The sequence below is a fragment of the Dendrobates tinctorius genome, unplaced genomic scaffold (assembly GCF_039654945.1).
Source record: "Dendrobates tinctorius isolate UK_male_01 unplaced genomic scaffold, ASM3965494v1 ptg000071l, whole genome shotgun sequence".
Classification (NCBI taxonomy): Eukaryota; Metazoa; Chordata; class Amphibia; order Anura; family Dendrobatidae; genus Dendrobates; species Dendrobates tinctorius.
The window spans coordinates 25773782-25793835 of record NW_027361739.1 but is presented as its reverse complement, the minus strand read 5'-3'; the positions used below and the strand labels follow the sequence as shown (position 1 = coordinate 25793835).

Sequence of the window (20054 nt, the reverse complement as noted above, 5' to 3'; positions counted from 1 at the left end):
CCACTTGTTTTTATCCCTGTTCTGGCTCTTGTAAAGCTAGAGCTATAAATTATGGGTCAAGAAGGTGTAGAAAGATGCAAAACAAGCAGGCCGAACAGTGCACTGCACAGTGCAGCCACACAAAGGGTGCACAGAGAATCTGAGCTTGGTTTGAGCAGTCATTTTGTACTAAGTGCAGCAGGAGGTGGAATAAATATATGGCACAAGTCAAATGGTTGTAGATTTATTGGTAGCTTACAATTTAAATCACATCCCCCATGGGCTACTGGTTATCAGCACCAGGATTCTACAAAAATAAAGACACTTTCTTAAATTAAATGTTATAACTTAAAAATGGTCGTTTGCAGAAAATTTTACAATACTGGGTTAAGTGCATCAATGTAAAGAAAAAACAAAAAACAGATCCATCTCATGCAGACTCATCTTGTGGCATTTATGCTAGAGGATAGCTTCAGAGTCATGCTGCGTTGTGGAAGAACTTGGCTTAAGAGTTGAGGTTGCAACCTTGCACCAGGTGTCCATGCACAGCAGGACAATTGTCCTTGAGGGCGGCAGGGCGACTAGTCCTTGTTGCATGGCCCTTGTGGCTAGCAGTCTGGGCCAGTGTTACAAGGATGGCGCTGGCGACAACAAAACAAAAGGCTTTAATGAAAGAAAAAAACTAAAATAATCAGTGAAGGGGTGACGCTGTACCCACCACCTACCGATGCACCCACTTTGGTGCACAGATAATACTCAGGTGATATCTTAACATAAATTTTAAGGGGGGGGGGGGGGGGGACGGTGAGCAGATCACTCATCTGAGCACAATACAAAGCCATTAAAACCCCCTCCTAGAAAAAGAAACTGGCATTCAAATTATACATTAAAAAGTACAAGAAAAAAAATCTCCTTCCTTCTGAGGTCCAAAACATAACTGCTCACCTCACTGATGTACCACAAAGCATTCCCCTACATGATAAAGCACTGCCATGGTCTCCTATACACGTCTGTGCCAAGTCCAATCTGTAGCCTTTACAAACCAGTGTTATACAGGTGAAAGCAATGCAGGGGCTTATCCTGCCCAGTACAGTTACAGAGCTGCTACAAAGCGATTTGAGGGCTGTGGGAAGGGGGGAAAAAAAGTTATGGAAGACTAGTCCATTTAGAGACAAACCCCTTTTTTGTCCATGTTACTGACAGAAGTCTTCACACCCTCCCAGTGCCAGCCCTCTGCGTTGTCTGGTTTCTTCGTGAAACGGCACCACCCCTTCCTCCTCGGAACCCACCGCGAAAGCTGCGGCCTCGACGGAATCTGCCAGAGACCCCAAAGGTTTCAGTGTTCAGCTTTTTCTCCTCTGCCCACGTGGTGCGTCTGCAGACAAGAGAATCGTTAATCAATTTAGGTCTTCAGTTTATCACAGTATTTCAGGATCAGTACAGGATAAGTAATGTATGTACACAGTGATTCCACTAGCAGAACAGTGAGTGCAGCTCTGGAGTATAATACAGGATGTAACTCAGGATCAGTACAGGATAAGTAATGTAATGAATGTACACTGACTGCACCAGCAGAATAGTGAGTGCAGCTCTGGAGTATAATACAGGATGTAGCTCAGGATCAGCATAGGATAAGTAATGTATGTACATAGTGACTCCTGTTGTGAGTTCATTTTCCCCTCCGTCCGTCACTGAGGCCTGGTGAACTCCCTATTCTAGTGAAGGAAGGTAGTGAGCCTGATTATCAGGCACCTGGGACTAATGAAGACGATTGGCTGAGTGGAGTCACTGACTGGATTTAAGGCAGCCTTCGCCCTTTCTGCCCTGCGGGTGATTTCTCTGTGGACTCTTGGACACCAGTCTGATTCCTGCTCTCCTAAAGCTAAGTTTTCTGTTTTGCCTTTTTGCTTCTAAGTTTTGTTTTTCTTGCTTTTTGGATTCTGCCACTCCCTGCTGGAGTGTGCAGTATTCCGTGAGCTCTGTCTTCTGAAAGTACCTGAGTGCTGATTTAGTTTTTGAAGCTTAGTTGCTTCAGGGCCATTTTTATATCAGCTTGTTGGCTTTTGTCTCTGATAGGGTTTTGGCAGATTGCAGACAGCAGCCTTCCTATCCGTTCCTATCTAGTTTTTGGGCCCCGTCTTTGCTCAGCCTGTCTTTTTGTCTGTGTAAGTGTTTTCATCTTGCTTCACCGTCATATGTGGGGGGCTGCCTATTGCTTTGGGGTCTGCTCTGGGGCAGTTAGATTTCCCCTTTCCTTCTTTAGGCCTATGTATCTCTCCGGCTGTGATCGAGGGGTCTAGGTCATCGTAGGAACCCCCCACGGCTGCTGCTAATTGTGTTGATAGGTTCAGGGGTCTGCAATCTGATAGTTGCCAACTTCTCTGGTTTTCAGGACTTGGCTAGCATTTCTGTTTTTGCCTCCTACGGTGACTCAATCATAACAGACTCCACCAGCAGAATAGTGAGTGCAGCTCTGGAGTATAATACAGGATGTAACTCAGGATCAGTACAGGATCAGTAATGTAATGAATGTACACAGTGACTCCACCAGCAGAATAGTGAGTGCAGCTCTGGAGTATAATACAGGATGTAACTCAGGATCAGTACAGGATCAGTAATGTAATGAATGTACACAGTGACTCCACCAGCAGAATAGTGAGTGCAGCTCTAGAGTATAATAGGATACAATGCGAGTTCAGTGCAGCACCCACTATTCTGCTGGTGGAGAACGTGTAAAAACACTAGTTATCCTGCAATACACTGCAAAGCTGTATTTTAAACTGCAGCCTCAACTGAAATTTTGCAGCATTCACTGTACTAGTACATCATAGGAAGGAATATGGAGCTGACCACTAAGAACTCATTTAAAAAAAACTTTAACAGAAACATGACTGTCCACCTGGATTTCATCTCTGAAGAAATATTATCGAAGAAAGACTTGGTACGGTCATAGTATATATTGGGTCCCAGGGGATCTTCCTCTGGATTCCCATCACTATTCTGGGTTTCCACTCCAGAGTCTCCCTTCTCATCGCCCTCCTTATCAGGCTTGTCATCTGCTAGGAAAAATAAACTGGTTAATCCAGCATGAAATTAAGTAAAATAGGTTTTATACAGGCCCATAATCTGCCAAACAAGAGGTCATACGAGGGCCCATTTCTGCTCACCATGTGTAGACATGCCACCGGCCAGCAGAATAAGCAGCTGGCTCATTCACATGAGCCAACGTACTACAGACACGGGCGCTCTCCAGCCACAACTGGTGATGTGCTGCCAATATTGGGTATTCCAGTTATTCACAGATTTACAGGAAATGCAAGAACATCTAAATTGGGGGAGGAAGATGGTGGGTCCAACCATGGAGACCACCCATTTCCATGAGGGGGCATCTGACTTGCTGAATGGAGCAAAGTGTGCATGCTTCTCCATGGATCAGCAATCAGACCCCACTCATCTAGAAGTTATCACTTTTCCATGGAGCAAGAATCCATGGCTATAGTTCATCAGATCTTATGGACATAAATCTACCTTTGAAGTTTAGTTTATCCTTGAATTCTTTGTCCAGTTCTTCCCGATTAAACTGAGCATTTGCACTTTCAAAATCAAAGTCCCCGTCAAATTTAATCGCGTTATCTTTGACAGTAGTTTGCCGGTTTTGCCCCCGAGAGCGATTCCTGGCCCGTCTGTTACCTGAAGAATCACATGGTGACCATAGTTAATATGGAGCTTGTACTGCCAATGACATTTGGAGGGAGAGAGCGGGGACAATGGTTACCACAAGTCAGACATGGAAAGGTTTACACTTCTGGCATCAGTTGGGGCACATAAGCGACTACCAAACCTAGGTGGTTCATTCTTATCCAGTTTTGGGCACATAAACTATACTTTGTTTTTACGATCCACTTGCTGTCAGTCAATGGAGACATTTTGCTTATCATACTGCTAATATATGCATTTTTATTTAATGAAAGCAAGTAGTTAAAATTACTACATAAAGGGAATCTGTCACCATTGACATCAGAGGCTTATCTACAGCATTCTGTAATGCTGTAGATAAGCCCCCGATGTAACCTGAAAGAAAAACACCTTAGATTATACTCACTGGAGGGGCGGTCCAGTCCGATGGTGTCACGGTCCGGTGCCTCCCATCTTCATACGATGCCGCCCTCTTCTTCCGTTCCTGTAGTGGCTCTGGCACAGGCGCACCACTCTGTCCTGTTGAGGGCAGAGCAGAATCCTGCAGTGCGCAGGCATCAGGAGAGGTCTGGCACATGCAGTATTCTGCTTTGCCCTCAACAGGGCAGAGCAGTGCGCCTGAGCTACTACAGGAAGGGAAGAAGAGGACGACATCGTATGAAGATGGGAGGCGTCGGAACGGACCGTGACACCCATCGAACTGGACCGCCCCCTCCAGTGAGTATAGTCTAACGTGTTTTTCTTATCTTTCAGGTTACATCGGGGGCTTATATACAGCATTACAGAATGTTGTAGATAAGCCCCTGATGTCAATGCCGGTAGCTGATAGTCAAAAAAAAGGGTGACAGATTCCCTTTAAAGCTGTATCCACATGGAACTGATAACCCTACAAGACTGAAAAATGGCCAATTGGAAAATTTCCAAAGAGCTTCTGGCCATTGAAAGGGTCCCCCAATAAGATCTATGCTCCAGAGCCATTAAGTGTGCCCTATTATAACAAACTTGGCCTTGCCATGTACTATATGGTAGTCCCCTGGTTGATTGGGCACCATAGACCATGTTTGCCCTATATGTGGCTCTCCTCAACTTCCCTTGGGGATAATAGCTGGGTGATTGCTTTCACTGCACCCAATGATCACCCACAGTGATGTGACCACCACACCCCATTATTTTACCTGACCTCCGTCTTTGGGGTCGTCTATTCTCATCATTGATCATATTCTGTGTCGGTGCAGTCTGAGGTGGTACTGAAAAAAAATCAGAAGGGGTTCTACATAAATGACATACCAGGTTTAGTGCAGGTGGTGCTGCCTAGTATGAACACTGGTACACTCCCTGTTGAGCAATGGTAACTGGGAATGCTACCCCATAATCATTGCAGGAACTTTATAACGCACCAACCATGACTTATGGAAGTGATCAGTAACGCTAAATGCACTCAGGACTCGAGCCCATGGATGCCAGTGAAACAGCCTATACCCAAAACCACCACCATTTACCATTTACAGGTGCAGGCTGCCCTGCTATCTGGCCTTGTCTGTTCCCCCGCTGGCTCACAAGTGGTCCCTTTGCCGGCTGCAGCTTCTTCTGCGTCACATTCTCCATTGGCCCAGTCTGGACAGCTTGTTCCACCATCGGACTTTTCTTTACTGGGATGGATGGGAAACCAGCTGCAGGCAGAAAAGTGGAGCACATTAGTCAGCATGTCCAGGTAGAACTGGCATGGGAGCCCCCAGCAATGCTCAATGTCTATAGGGAGGCCTTACACAAAGTTATAATGAAGGCACCAAAAAATAGAGCTACCAGCAATAAGCCAACTGGGTATGAAGACAGCAAAGCTGAACTGTCCTGTGAAATTCCAGTTTAGTTGTTAAAGAGGTTTTCCAGCCACAGACATGACTGCTTTCTTACAAAAATCACACCTCATCTCTCCACAGGTCAAGTGTTCTACTGCAGCTCAAATTCAATTGAAATTAAAGCTGCAATACCACACACAACCTGTGGACCAGAGTGGCACTGTTTACAGAAGAAAGCAGCCATGTTCCAATCCTGAACAAAAAACAGGTAGTACCTAATAATCCCAGTCAGTTAAAGGGGTATACTGGTTCAAGTTATCCATCCACTAGATAGCAATAACCACTATATAGGTGGTGGTACAACCAGTAGTATCGCCAAGGGTCGGCAAAATAAGGAGCACTGCTGTTTCTCCCACCATGTGCTCAGTCTAGAGGGGCAGTTGTACTGAAGCACCAATGGCCAAGAGATGTACTTAATCCTGTGGACTCAATGAAGCGGAGGAGCAAACGATTGACCATGGCCATATTAAAAAGACAGACAAGTCCCAATCTGGTGAGGGTCCCTGGATACCTTTTACAGCAGGAATACCCAGTGGAATAACAGGATTCTGAAAGGGATTGCAGCTCACATGATGGCATACAGTGCCTTCATTATAACATGACTGCTACAAACACATGCAAACACCATAAACTAAAATGGACAACAGACAGATGCGTGACTAGCAAAAACCATCAAGCGAATCAACTCTGCAGCAGGGAATGTGCTTCTTAAAATGAACTCATTGTTACACTTCATTTATAATTAGTTTGGTGCAAAACATTGCACTTATGACTTCAGGATTCAAATTCATTAGTATCAGCCCTTCATTAAGAACCTCAAATCCACTATACAGTGCAATGAGAAGAATTCTGGACACCTGTGGTGACCTCTACAGGGAGCTGTCTGCAGGCAGATTTAGAAGGCTGCCATGTAACCTGGCACATTATCCAGAGGATATGGAGCTTTAACAGCAAAGCAGAGCTTCATCCCCTCCAGAAATACAAGAACTCTGCTGATGGGTGCTCTAGAGAAATACAAGAACTCTGCTGATGGGTGCTCTAGAGAAATACAAGAACTCTGCTGATGGGTGCTCTAGAGAAATACAAGAACTCTGCTGATGGGTGCTCTAGAGAAATACAAGAACTCTGCTGATGGGTGCTCTAGAGAAATACAAGAACTCTGCTGATGGGTGCTCTAGAGAAATACAAGAACTCTGCTGATGGGTGCTCTAGAGAAATACAAGAACTCTGCTGATGGGTGCTCTAGAGAAATACAAGAACTCTGCTGATGGGTGCTCTAGAGAAATACAAGAACTCTGCTGATGGGTGCTCTAGAGAAATACAAGAACTCTGCTGATGGGTGCTCTAGAGAAATACAAGAACTCTGCTGATGGGTGCTCTAGAGAAATACAAGAACTCTGCTGATGGGTGCTCTAGAGAAATACAAGAACTCTGCTGATGGGTGCTCTAGAGACATACAAGAACTCTGCTGATGGGTGCTCTAGAGACATACAAGAACTCTGCTGATGGGTGCTCTAGAGACATACAAGAACTCTGCTGATGGGTGCTCTAGAGACATACAAGAACTCTGCTGATGGGTGCTGTAGAGACATACAAGAACTCTGCTGATGGGTGCTGTAGAGACATACAAGAACTCTGCTGATGGGTGCTGTAGTTTAGCTGAAACCAACTAAGGTGAATTAAACTTAGTGCAACTGCCCAGTTACTCTTGGATATCCACACTAAGGAAAGCTGGGGATGTATTTACCATGGTCCAAATCCTAGTGTGAATTGGGTATAACCTGGTTTTAAAGGTGAACCAGTGTACTGGACTGACTACTATAGACTGAACCAATAGGGAGGTCCCTGATGAAGACTGCCAAGACGCACGTCGGGGTGGGTGAGTGTCCATTTAGGGATTGCTCTGCTCTATATCTAGTCAGGTATTTACACTATGTCTTTACTTTGCTGTCATTATCTACATATTAGTATTCAGCAGGCGATGTGTGGGACTCTTTAGGACATATGAAATGATGAAACAGCAATGGGCATATATTAACACTACATTGTGATCCTATTTGATTAAAGCTTTACTAGTACAGCCTGTATCTATACTTTATAGTAGGGGCTACTGTGATCTCCTAGGTTGCACAGGATGTTTTCATTTTTAATTACCTGGTAGATCCTGTATTATATCCACAGTATGATGTATTCTTAGATTACAAACCATATGCCTTTTTACAACATGTATTTGTTCTGTCCCCTTGTCCCCGTACACAACATGATTGTTCAATAAAGTTTTGTATTTTATTATTGGGATATTGATATTTTTTACCATGCTTTGCTGACAATTCAGCAATCCATCCCTCTTGATTAAGTCATATTATGCATGTTATATTTTACCCTGGTTACTAGTACATCATGTAGTAAACATGCATCTCCTGTCTATGATTTATATAGTTATTCTTATTGTCCATTTACTTTAACGCCTATGAAGTAGTTGCTGGTCTTCAGTAAAAAGTTAGCACTTGCAGAATCATACACCTAGTTAGCTGCAAAATCTCATTGAACTGACAGCTCTGCCCTCCCCTCAGTGTTAGAGATAGCAGCAGGGAAGAGATAGCAGAGGGGAACAGTTCTGTCAGGAGAGAGGAGGAAAGGATATGAAGGTTTATGTGACAGCAGCTCCTTATTGTAGATCAGGAGATAATTATGTGATCACTCCAGGAACAAAGGCTGATACATGAGAGCTAGAGAATCTATGGCAGTCTGGACAGTGCTCCCATCCAGTATGTACCACAAGAGGTCACCAAAAGAAAAATCTGAAACTAGGATAAGGCTGTAGACTGCATTATCAGGGGGTCCAAGTTAATGGAAATTGCAGACTTGTGCCAACAGGAGTCTAGTTAGTACAGAAGTGGTCACTATCTTCTGACCTACTGATTTCTGGAAGATCCACACGATCAGCTCTTTGAAAGAATCAGACAAATGCAGCAGCTTCCCTGTCAGCAGTAGAGCGTGAGACTTTCAGCATCTTTATGAGCCAATATCAGAATCCAAATCTGGGAAGTGGCCTGTTACATTCATATGCCGTGCCCAACCCCTTACAGGATAAGTGTAGAGAAGCAGCATGTCTGGTCATCAGAAGCTTCTGGGACATTACTGCACCTGAGATTACTATATTTGACTCTTAGAGGGGTTGTATAGTTTAGAAAACTCAACCAGTTGGTGAATTCTGGGTTAATAGGGGGACAGTTCGATAAGCTCCCAAAAAGACCCCTCTTGTTTCACACAAGCCTGTTGTTTATATACATAGCCACGTTGTAATGCCCAATATAACCTGTGGTGGCACTGCAGGGATACTGAACACCTACCATAAGCTGATCACAGATGGACACAGTACAAAAAAGAAACCCCTTCGTGATACAAGACCTGCTCCAGCCAACACTCCGCATACTCATGGGCTAGTGTCTTATTGGCCATTTTTTTCTAGAATGCCTCCTTGATAGTAATCACATTCTCCTCTGTGGCCGCTGCAGTAGCTCTGCACACTGATCCGGTAATAAGAGCATAGGTCTGACGCGGGACAACACCACAAGCACAATGTTAGTAGACGTGGAACAAGGAAACAATGACTACTCTACCCATGAACACAACTAAGGACAAAAGCATGCGAATAAGAAACACATGCCAGCGATGTTACCCTTAGGGAGGTGCGGGGCCTCTGCCAGCAAGTCAGGATCCGATGCCACAGGCTGTGGTGATGGGGAAGAGGAGGAGCTGGATGCTGCGGCTGATGCCGAAGCCGAAGGGCTTACCAGCTTCTCTGCATGGACAGTGCAACAAGTTATTAACAGTTCATCATTACGGCAAGCAACAGATCTCAGCATACATCACTTCCCGATGCCACATGCAAGCCAACCCAAACATACAACTACAGATTAGCTTACCGTTTACCCCTGCAGACCCCTTACCCCAGTATTAGAGCAATTTGCTGTACATGCAATTCATTATTCCCCTTTATCAGCCATTTCAGGCTTTGGAAAGGATCGATAGCCTAGGCTTTTTTCCAAAAAAGGTTTGCACTCAAGTTTAAGGCTGAAGCTCTAGAGACTGAGGGCATTTACTAAATTTACACCAATTCTGGAACTTTCCTCTACATTTATTTTTTAACAAATTAGTTTGTTTTTTAAATCAAAACTGCTGAAAAATGAAGAACCCCAGAACTGGAAAGTTGCAATGACTCCACTAAGCCCCAGAAGAGTAACTACCCATTTTGTATTGATCCTGATACTAGAATCTATTGGCCTGAAACTCAATCATGTTTATTTCAGCAGGCTATATTATATACCAGTTGTGCTTAGCTTTTACAAAACAATTTAAGAACATGCTACATGGCATTCCATAAAGGTACATTCACATGTATCAGAACTGCGGCAATTTTTTTTTTTTTTTTAATTTGTTTTCACTTTTTATGCTCCTGACTTTCAACAAGATTTTTAAATCCCAGAATTTTGCTGTGATTACCTGCACACTCCCCAAAGTCCAGGGGTAGAAAAAAGAATTAACAAATTTACTAGAAGCTTAATATGAATTATAAGCTGGGCAATATGTGGCAGAAGGAAAGGGGGTGCAGAAAAGTGATGCCCTGAAAATGCCAGTAGCCCAGTAGATTTTTGTTCTGGACAGATTGTTGGGAATCTGTTGGTGACTGGCAGCAAAATTCAAATCTTCCATGAATCTGCATGATTTAGTTAGATGTGGCTGTGGAAAAAGTCTACAGCTAATATAGTATTTGTGAACCCACCTTTAAGACCCCCATGCTCATTAGATGCAGGCTTGCCAAACCAGCAGATATTGGAGGGCTTGGCTGACCATCTAATCTGTATGGGGGCCTCAACAGATGCAGGGAAGAGATGGATTGGGCAGTTGGAATTTCAACATCTAGTTCTTATTTCAAGGGTGACAAGCAATGTGTGACAGTGATTTTCTCCTCTCACCTTAAGTGAGGGGGAAGTCCAAAGAGATTGCACCCTGCTGACCAACGATTCAGCCAATAGCCCACATGTACAGTGGGTACGGAAAGTATTCAGATCCTGTTAAATTTTGACTGTTTCATTGCAGCGACTTGGCAAATTCAAAAAAGTTAATTTTTCTCATTAATGTACACTGCACCCCATCTTGGCTGAAAAAGTAGAAATTTTTGCAAATGAAAGAAAAACTGCAATATCACATGATCTTAAGTATTCAGAACCTTTGCTCACTCATTTAAGTCACATGCTGTCCATTTTCTCGTCATCCTCCTTTAGATAGTTCTACTCCTTCATTGGAGTCCAGCTGTGTTTAATTAAACTGATAGGACTTGATTTGTAAAGGCCACACCTGTCTATATAAGACCTCACAGTGCAATGTCACACCAAATGAGAATCATGAGGTCAAAGGAACTGGCCAAGGAGCTCAGAGACAATTGTGGCAAGGCACACATCTGGCCAAGGTTACAAAAGAATTTCTGCAGTACTCAAGGTTCCTAAGAGCACAGTGGCCTCCATAATGTAAGACGTTTGGGACCACCAGAAGTATTCCTAGATCTGGCCGTCCAACCAAGCTGAGCAATCGTGGGAAAAGAGCCTTGGTGAGAGGTAAAGAAGAACCCCATGACCACTGTGGCTGAGCTCCACAGATGCAGTAGGGAAATGGGAGAAAGTTCCACAAAGTCAATCACTGCAGCCCTCCATCATTCGGGCCTTTATGGCAAAGTGGCCCGACAAAAGCCTCTCCTCAGTGCCAGACATAAAAGCCCATATAGAGTTTGCTAAAAAAAACACATGAATGACTGAGAAATAAGATTCTCTGGTCTGATGAGACAAAGATGGACCTTTTTGGTGATAATTCTAAGCGGTATGTGTGGAGAAAACCAGGACACTGCTCATCACCTGCCCAATACAATCCCAACAGTGAAACATGGTGGCAGCATCATGCTATAGGGGTATTTTTCAGCTGCAGGGACAGGACGGCTGGTTGCAATTGAAGGAAACATGAATGCGGCCAAGTACAGAAATATCCTGGATGAAAACCTCTTCCAGAGTGCTCTGGACCTCAGATTTGGCTGAAGGTTCACCTTCCAACAAGACAATGACCCTAAACAGACAGCTAAAATAACAAAAGGAGTGGCTTCAGAACTCTGACCATTCTTGACTGGCCCAGCCAGAGCCCTGACCTAAACCCAATTGAGCATCTCTGGAGAGACCTGAAAATGGCTGTCCACTAACGTTCACCATCCAACCTGACAGAACTGGAGAGGATCTGCAAAGAACAATGGCAGAGGATCCCCAAACCCAGGTGTGAAAAGCTTGTTGCATCATTCCCAAGACAAGTCATGGCTGTACTAGCTCAAAAGGGTGTTTCTACTCAATACTAAGCAAAGGGTCTGAATACTTATGACCATGTGATTTGAGTTTCTTTAATAAATTTGCAAAAATTTCTACATTTCTGTATTTTTCAGTCAAGATGGGGTGTGGAGTGTGCATGAGAAAAAAATGAACTTTTTTGAATTTTACAAATGGCTGCAAGGAAACAGTGAAAAATGTAAAGGGGTCTGAATACTTTCCATACCCACTGTATATGGCCAGCTTTAGTCTAATGTGTCTGTAGTAGAGCTGCTCTATCTTACAGTGACCCAGCAGATAAAGCAGACTACGCTGGGACATCATACATGGTAGACAATGGAATAGCAATTGCACATTACATACCTAGACCCAGGGAGGCCGCGTACTGCTGGCTAAGAAGAGAGGAGGCAGCCAGCTGGCCATATGACGGCATGCCTCGAAACGGGCTGTAAGGCACAGAAGGCTGGTACGAACTGGTGGAGGCAGAACCCAGGGATGACTGCAGGCAAGATCACAGCAAAGCATGAATTTACAACAGAAGGAAAACTGTCTCGATGCACAGAAATATCTACGTGCTAACTATGCAAGACAAACGTGCAACTGTATGATTGCATAATGCAAGGATATTACAGGGACTGTCAGTGGTGGACATATCATTGGGGTATCAGGGGCTCAAGAGGTAAAGGGGCCCACTTATACTGTTCTTTAGTCCACCACTGCACAGGACTACGGTGCCTCGCAGAGCCTAGATGCTACATCTCTGCTTTTTATCCTTATTGGTTAGACACCCAGAAAAACAGTGCTGGTACATCAAAGCTGTATGTAGTCACCCTGCTGTAGGAGGTGTAATTCTTTATTTTATGCCTGGCACAGAATGGTACAGTTTCTGATGCATAACCAGACTAGAAACTCCACTCAGCTTGCCGACAATTGACACTTGCACACCATCTAGTTCCACTCTTCTGCAAGTATACATTTGTACTTAGTCTAGGCACAACACCTCTAAACACCTGAAAGGTCCCATTATTGAGACAGGTACAGCTGCTGGGACCTACATCTATCACACACTCAAGGCATATCCTGATCTGCCACGAGTGTCCCAGATGGCATACTGCAGAAGCTCAGCGTTCAGGACAAAGGACCCAGTTGTAGCTAACAGTTAGCAGGAGATATCAGCCTCTGGATGTAAAGAACATTGATCCAGTGTCAGCAAGCAGAGATCTTGAAAACTAAACTGGAGTAAGAAGGTTCCCAAGCACACAAATACTAAATCTGACTTGGTGCTGCCACTTGGCATCACATTCACATGTCTTAAACAGTCTCCAGATTTCTCCACCTGTTACACAGGTTTTCCCATCACAACTGAAACAGGGAAAGCCACCCTGAGCCCTCGCACCCCCGACAGCCACCCTGAGCCCTCCCACAAATCTGCTGTAGGTGTAATTTGGAGCTGACAATGACTCTGCTTTGTTCACAGCTTTCATCTATTTAATTGCTCTGATTGGCCACTGCCAGGATCCTGGGCAGCGTTACATAAACATGGACAGAAACTGGCAGCGACATTTTAAAGAGCTTCTCACACCCTCTGCACATTTTATAACACGATCCATGAGCGAAAAGAGAAATTAACCATTACAATGCCTGCAATCAATTTTTGGTTGTAATACAGTATTTTAACCCACAAAACTGAGCAAATATTACTGGATGCATGGATTCACATTTAAACTTATATTACTGCAAAACTGGGGAACTGGGGAAAACACACAGCAGCATTGTCAGTCCCATTCATTTCCCCTAGATTAAGCATCATCCAGATGAAGTGGTCCTATGGTGTCATACCTGGACAATGGCTGGATCCTGGGGTAAGGCATGCTGGGCTTTGGGGGGCTCACACACCGTAATGTCTTTGATGTCACTACCCCGGAATATTATATACTCATACACCTCTTCACGGGGAGGCGCAGGGCGGTCTGTTGGACGGTCTTCTGTCCCAAAGGAACGCACTGTAATCATTGGGAAAAAGAAAGCAGTTATATACAAAAGGAAGATAAAAGATCCAGCTCACCATGACTGCATCTTGAGGTTGTTCAGAGCCCAGAAGCACTTTGTCAAGGTGTGGAAAATGCAAATTTGCAAGAGGAGCTAACTATATAGCCAGAAATAAAACCCAACTTTCTCATGCATGGAGGGGTGAGACTCCAACTGGACATCAAACATCCCCCTTAAAAAGCCAAGAATCCTAGAGCCATGCTCCATTCAAGGGACTAAACCATATATGTTATTAGTTGAGAAGCTGCTTGTTGCAGGTGGTCCCATAAATCCAAAGAACAGGGATCTTGGGCATTATATTTGTGGTCCTAAACACATTACTGCTCCATGCATTTAGTGTTCTACTCTGGTATTTCAGCCCCATTGACAATGAATAGAGCATTGGTGGACCATCATTTCATAGCCATGTTCTTGGGGAAAAAGAAAAGGGGTTCCAGCTTTATCTGATAAAGAATGCAGGTTGTGCTTTCGGAACGCATTGCCATCTTCATCCTGACTATGGAATCTTCACTGTTCTAAAATCTTTTGCAGTTTGAAGACACTGAAACCCTTTTACAAAGGGTCCCTTGAGTTCTGTGCTTCAGGACCCCAGGATCCTGGGTGAGCTGGTTGCTTTTTTGCACTCTTGGGAATATAGCCACAAGTGCATTAGCTAACCTATATAGAAGAGAACATGCATTTACAATACAACCCCTTTATACAGACTAAAAAAAAACATTGTCCATATGCTCCAAGGGAAAATGTAAGATGGATTCAATGCTCAGGACCCCCATCGTCTATGCACCAGAGCTGCTCGTTAACCACTTGAAAGACCTGCACATTTCCTCCGACTATGGGAAAAAGTACAGCAACTTCTGCAGGCCAGCATGTGGCTTTAATCTAAGGGAATCATCTACTGAATTCACCCTGTAAAGAGTCGACCACATGCTATATGCCATTGCTTGAGATACATGTTTAAAGGGAACTTGACAGCAGATATATGTCAGATCCATGGGCAGCATGAAATGGACAGTGGCTGTATGACTGCAGCCAGGTATGTGACTGAAATGCAGCAGACTTACTGTCCTCAGCAGCTTCTTTCCCCCAGCTCCTCTCGAGTGACAGGTCTCTCCCAGCATGCGTATGTAGGGAGAGACCTGGCATTCATTGGTATCAGGCAGGAGAAGCCTCTGAAGACAGGCCTTTTTGACGAGCCAACAATGCGGCTCAGCTCCTGGAGTCAAGCATACCTGGCTGAGTTCATAGAGCAAATGCCCGATACATAGTATCTGCTGTCAGGTTCCCTTTATAGGAGATCTGTCAGCAGTGATCACCCTGCAGAAGTACACAGCACTAGATTGAGAGCTGATTATAGTGTTCTCACACCATTGGAGATCAAAGATTTTCATCTAGAGCTTGCTGCTCCTGCAAGTGTCCAGAAGGCGGTGCCTAGTGCTTAAGTGCTCTCAGCAGAAAGCACTTAACACTAACCTGCAGACAGCTGCTACATCCTATGGGACGTTTCTGCCATTGTACATCCAGTACAGACACTGGAGAGCCTTTTATTACCGTGACCCCCATCGTCACATCTAAACACGAGACTATCCTTAAAGGAGCAACCCTTAAATTCAGGCAAGCCTACAAGTGTTTAATAACAGACCACCTTTAATTTGAGAGCCATTGAAGAGAAGCCAATTGTCATGGGTGCAGTGCCAAGGACCCCCAGAAAGCAAAGTCATAGTATCACAAACTGGGGTCTCCATGTCTATGCCTTAATAAAGTACATGCCAGAGATCTGCTTATGTGACAAACCCCAATATAGCTACATGACAGGAGACAAGGGTGGTCCCCATGGATAACGTTAGAAAAATGTTCTTGATAGAACACTAAAGTCACAAGTGTGCGCAGCCCTGTACAGCGGGTCCCCATACGGAGCTTTACTCCCCTCGTAAAATAGGCATACTATAGGACATCACTTATCAGTCAATAAAGGGTCTGTCAAGTGAAAAAAGCCATCAACCATCGGCAGGGTAGGTGATAACTTACTGGTCAGTGGGGTCCGATGCAGCGACCGGCACTGATCGCCAGAATGGGGAGCTTGTATGATGGAGCAGGTGCACTGTCACTATTCTAAGCGGGAGAAGAGTTCCCCATTGTGCTGATCAGTTGGGGTCCCAGCAGCAGACCCCCACCAATAAATAAAGTATCATTACACCTGTGGATAACTTGTTTTCACAGGCGTATCCCTTTAAACGGGCCTTCCACAATCACGTCATATGCAGAGCCCTACCAAGGACACTGGTGGTCAGCTCTACTGTGACCAGACTTCGTGCAACACAAGGGGGCTCCAGGGAGACCCCCATTACCAGCACTGCCCCCATCTTTCCTCCTCTAACCCCGACACTGCAACCATCACCCTCAGCCACGTGCAGCAGGGTCACTAGCTTCAGAAAAGCCCCCAGGAGCCCACCATGGCCCCACCCACTGCTCTCGCCCCCCAGGGGTGGTCTCAGCTCCTCACCGCCCCCTGGCGAGCGCCGTTTCTGCCCCGCATTACGTCAGCCGTAGTGCGGGAGTTACACAGGGCTGTGATCCGCACAGAGAGCGCTGCCCCCGCACTCCTCACGACCACCAGGCCCTTACTCACCTTTGGCTAGAGCCACAGTGGAGTTCTCGGTGTCGATGGTGTACAGGATGCCCTCATAGCGGATCTGAGCCTTGGAAATCAGGCTGATTTTGCTGCCGATGTACGGGGTGCCTGAACTCATAGTGCCTGCTTTTCTGCAACTCGCTGCTGGTCCGCACCTTTCCACCTGAGAAACCCCCCCTGGACTGCCAGGCGCCGCCCACTGTCTCCGTTTATATTGCAGGCGCTCTGCTCCGCCCTTTCACACGCCGGGGGGCGGGGCCACCTCATGTTTCTTACTGCGCACTCTGTGCGGGCATCTCCCGGCTGGTGACGTAGAGCGCTCTGATTGGCTGGCGCAGGCAGAATTAACGTGAGACCCAGCAACTAATGACGCTGGAAGACGGCAGCTGCTGGACCACAGTGACGACTGCTTCGGGGGGCGGCGGCGGCCATGTTGTAGGTGGGATTAGGTGATGGCGAATGTTTATGTTGGGGTAATGTTATCTGTGGACGGTGATGGCGGCCTGAGCTTCGGGCACTGGGTGTTATAGGTGTTCAGTCATAAACATGATCTCCAGATGTGACATGCCTGTGTGCATTGACCAAAGTGTGCCAGCTGGGGCCCTGCTCATTATATAGGACGTGCCTCAACCTATGGTGTATGGCTCATCAGTGGGGCATATGGCGGCCGTCATCGCACCCCCATATCACCACCACCATAGGTATTGGCTGACGCAGGAACTGGCTTCATGATGGCGCCATATTTGCCAACAGACACAAAATCGGTAAAAAAAAATAGTGCAATCCGGACTGTAAAGTGGAGATCCATGCAAAAATCACTTAAAAGTGGGCGATCTGGGGATCCGCAGGGTGGAGATCAAGGGTTGTCGCCAAATAGCTAAGAGCTGACGGATTCACGCTGCCCTGATTATTATTTATTTATATAGCACCGGTGGGGAAGGAGTCAGTAGGTTGGTGGGCCCTGATGTGTGCCCACGTCAGTAGATAATGGCAGCAGGAACAGGGCAGTGCCAACCTCTGTGGCTGCTGCTCTAATTACCAAGACTCTGCGCCATCATGACGTCTCCTGAGTCCTAGTGACGATACCTCTCAATATGCCTGGTAATCGCAAGAGGCTGCCCTGCTCCAGCTGCCATGCAAGGTGGACTCTGCTTCATACTGCCCATAGTTATTGCACCCCAAATCAGCTGGCAGGTTCACTTTAAAAGGAACCTGTCATGTCAAAAAACGATATTGACCAGCAGATATGGGGTTAACCTGCATGGTAATAGCGCTCTTACACTGTGTTTTCTTCACCCGGCAGCCTCGCTCTTTCAGTCACTGGTGGGCCAGCACTGCTTCAATCACCGTTCTGTGTATAGAGGGCAGAGGCTATAACCAGTCCCCCGGCCTTGACTGACAGAAGGATCAGCATTAGGGTCGGCAGTCAGTCAGTGCCAGGGTTGCAGTTACAGCTGATGCCCACTATACACAGAATGGTGACTGAAAGAGTGAGACTGTAAGATCATTTCCTCCTGGCAGTGGGGCTCTCAGGGCGGCAGCCGTACGGTGTCAGAGTTCTATTACCCTGCAGGTCAATATAGGTTTTTGACATGACAGGGTCCTTTTAAAGGGAACCTAACGGCTGATGTGTGTTGCAATGACTACGGGCAGCATGAATCAGAGTCTGGCTCAATGATTTCAGTCAAGTATATTTTATTATGAAACACTTTAAAATCTGGCTGAGGATCATGCTGCCCCTAGACTAGTCCAAGAGGTCAGTCCTCAGCATCTTCTCCTGGAGTAGTCACCTGAAGGGCTCGGTACCAGACCGGCTTTTAAATGTAGGTGTTTGGCCACGGTTACACTTTCAGTACTTTACCTCAGCATTTGTAAGCCAAATCCAGGAGTGGGTGATAACTCGAGAAGTGGTGACGTGTTTCTATTATACTTTTCCTCTGACCGTTCCTCTCCTGGTTTTCACTTACAAATACTGAGGTAAAATACTGACCAAATACTGATGTGTGAACATGGCCCTTCTCTGAAACACAACAGCACTTCACAGTTTCATAGTATTCCTGCCTGAATCTGCCAGTGTCTGATACCTTCTGTCAGTGGTTCGGGTTCAATTCACTTCAAATGTTCCAACTATCAGTCGAAGTAGATTTGCTGCAATATTTGCTCCATTTCTGGCATTAAAGGGAACCTGTCATCAGGATTTTATACCCCAAACTAATGACATATGTGTAAAGTGCAGTAAGGCCGGGGTCACCCTTGCGAGTGCAATTCGAAAAACTCGCGCATCAATACCCGCCCGGCACTGCCACCGGAGGTTCGGACCGGAGCGTTCAGCTACATAGAAATACATGCAGCCGCACACTCCTGTCCCGAGTGCCGGCGGCAGTGCCGGATATTGAGGTGCGAGACTCGTCCAAGTTTCTCGCATTGCACTTGCAAGCGTGACCCCGGCCTAATGCAGAATAAATCCTCACCTCCCTGGTAGAAAATCCTTTTGGCTGATTTTGCTACATTCCCACAATGAGCTTTTGACGCTGTGTATTTTCAGCAAAGAAAAAAAATAGCAGCGTCTTACAGTTCCAGCAAAGTGGATGGATTTCTAGTAATCTCATGCCCACTGTACTTTATTTTACTCAGTGTAAACTGACCTGCGGTATGAGTTTCAAACATGTCGATTTCTCTTGCAGGTATGCTGAGTTTTATGTGCAAATTTTTCCCATAGACGTAAATTAGATGCGGAAAATCCACAGGTAAAGAAAACTCGTGTGGTGGTTCAGTGGTTGGCACTGCGGCCTTGCAGCACTGGGGTCCCACCAAGGACAACATCTGCTCCGAGTTTGTATGTTCTCCCCGTGTTTGCGTGGGTTTCCTCCGGGTTCTCCGGTTTCCTCCCACACTCCAAAGACATACTGATAAGGAATTTAGATTGTGAGCCCCATCAGGGACAGTGCCGATAATGTCTGTAAAGCGCTGTGGAATTAATGGTGCTATATAAATGAGTTAAATAAATAAAATGTAGAACACACATGACTATATCAATAAAGTTTTGTCAAAGCTAATTACCAAGAAGTATCAAAAACAAAGCAGCTTTATTTAAAACATGACACACCAAAAAGAGACAAAAACTGAAAAAACACAAGTAGCCGAATTTATGCAATAGCTTCAGAAAAGCTACAGAAAATCTGGAACATCCAAAACTCACTAAATATTCCTCATGGGAATGTGACCTTGGAGAAATCCAGCATTTAAATTTGATGCAAATGAGTTGCAAGTGCAGCGTGGTGGGACAATGCCACTGCCTCTCTCCTTATTGCCCACCTCCCTTCCTGCTCCTGCCAGTGACCTCCCCGAGATCTCTCACCAGCGCCACCAGTGACTGGACACGGTGCATGCACAAATTAATTGTCCGGCTTTAATTTTTCTGACGTGAAGCAATTAGTTCTCTTGTTAGACGGGTCTATGAAACATACATGTCATTTGTCC

General features: G+C 45.4%; 1 protein-coding gene across 5 annotated transcripts; it reads right to left on the bottom strand.

Moving 5' to 3' along the window:
* Positions 1-207: 207 nt before the first annotated feature.
* LSM14B (LSM family member 14B) lies at positions 208-16770 on the bottom strand. 5 transcript variants are annotated; one of them, XM_073582502.1, is made up of 9 exons: positions 16572-16770; positions 13736-13899; positions 12260-12395; positions 9214-9336; positions 5175-5345; positions 4851-4922; positions 3508-3669; positions 2879-3038; positions 208-1354 (listed from the first exon to the last, which is right to left on the bottom strand). In XM_073582502.1, the coding sequence occupies exons 1-9, from the start codon at positions 16690-16692 to the stop codon at positions 1189-1191; spliced, it is 1275 nt and encodes a 424-aa protein (XP_073438603.1). In that variant the 5' UTR covers positions 16693-16770; the 3' UTR covers positions 208-1188. The 5 variants fall into 5 exon arrangements, with proteins under 5 accessions (XP_073438603.1, XP_073438604.1, XP_073438605.1 ...); XM_073582503.1 differs by having other exon boundaries at positions 2879-3035; positions 16572-16769; XM_073582504.1 differs by lacking the exon at positions 4851-4922.
* Between the last annotated feature and the right edge of the window lie 3284 nt (positions 16771-20054).

Coding starts and splice junctions, on each gene's coding strand:
- LSM14B (XM_073582502.1), bottom strand. CDS start 16,692: ATGAGTTCAGGCACCCCGTACATCGGCAGCAAAATCAGCCTGATTTCC. Junction 9,337..12,259: donor CGCGGCCTCCCTGGGTCTAG/GTATGTAATGTG, acceptor CTGTCCATGCAG/AGAAGCTGGTAAGCCCTTCG. Junction 1,355..2,878: donor TCTTCAGAGATGAAATCCAG/GTGGACAGTCAT, acceptor TCTTGTCTGCAG/ACGCACCACGTGGGCAGAGG.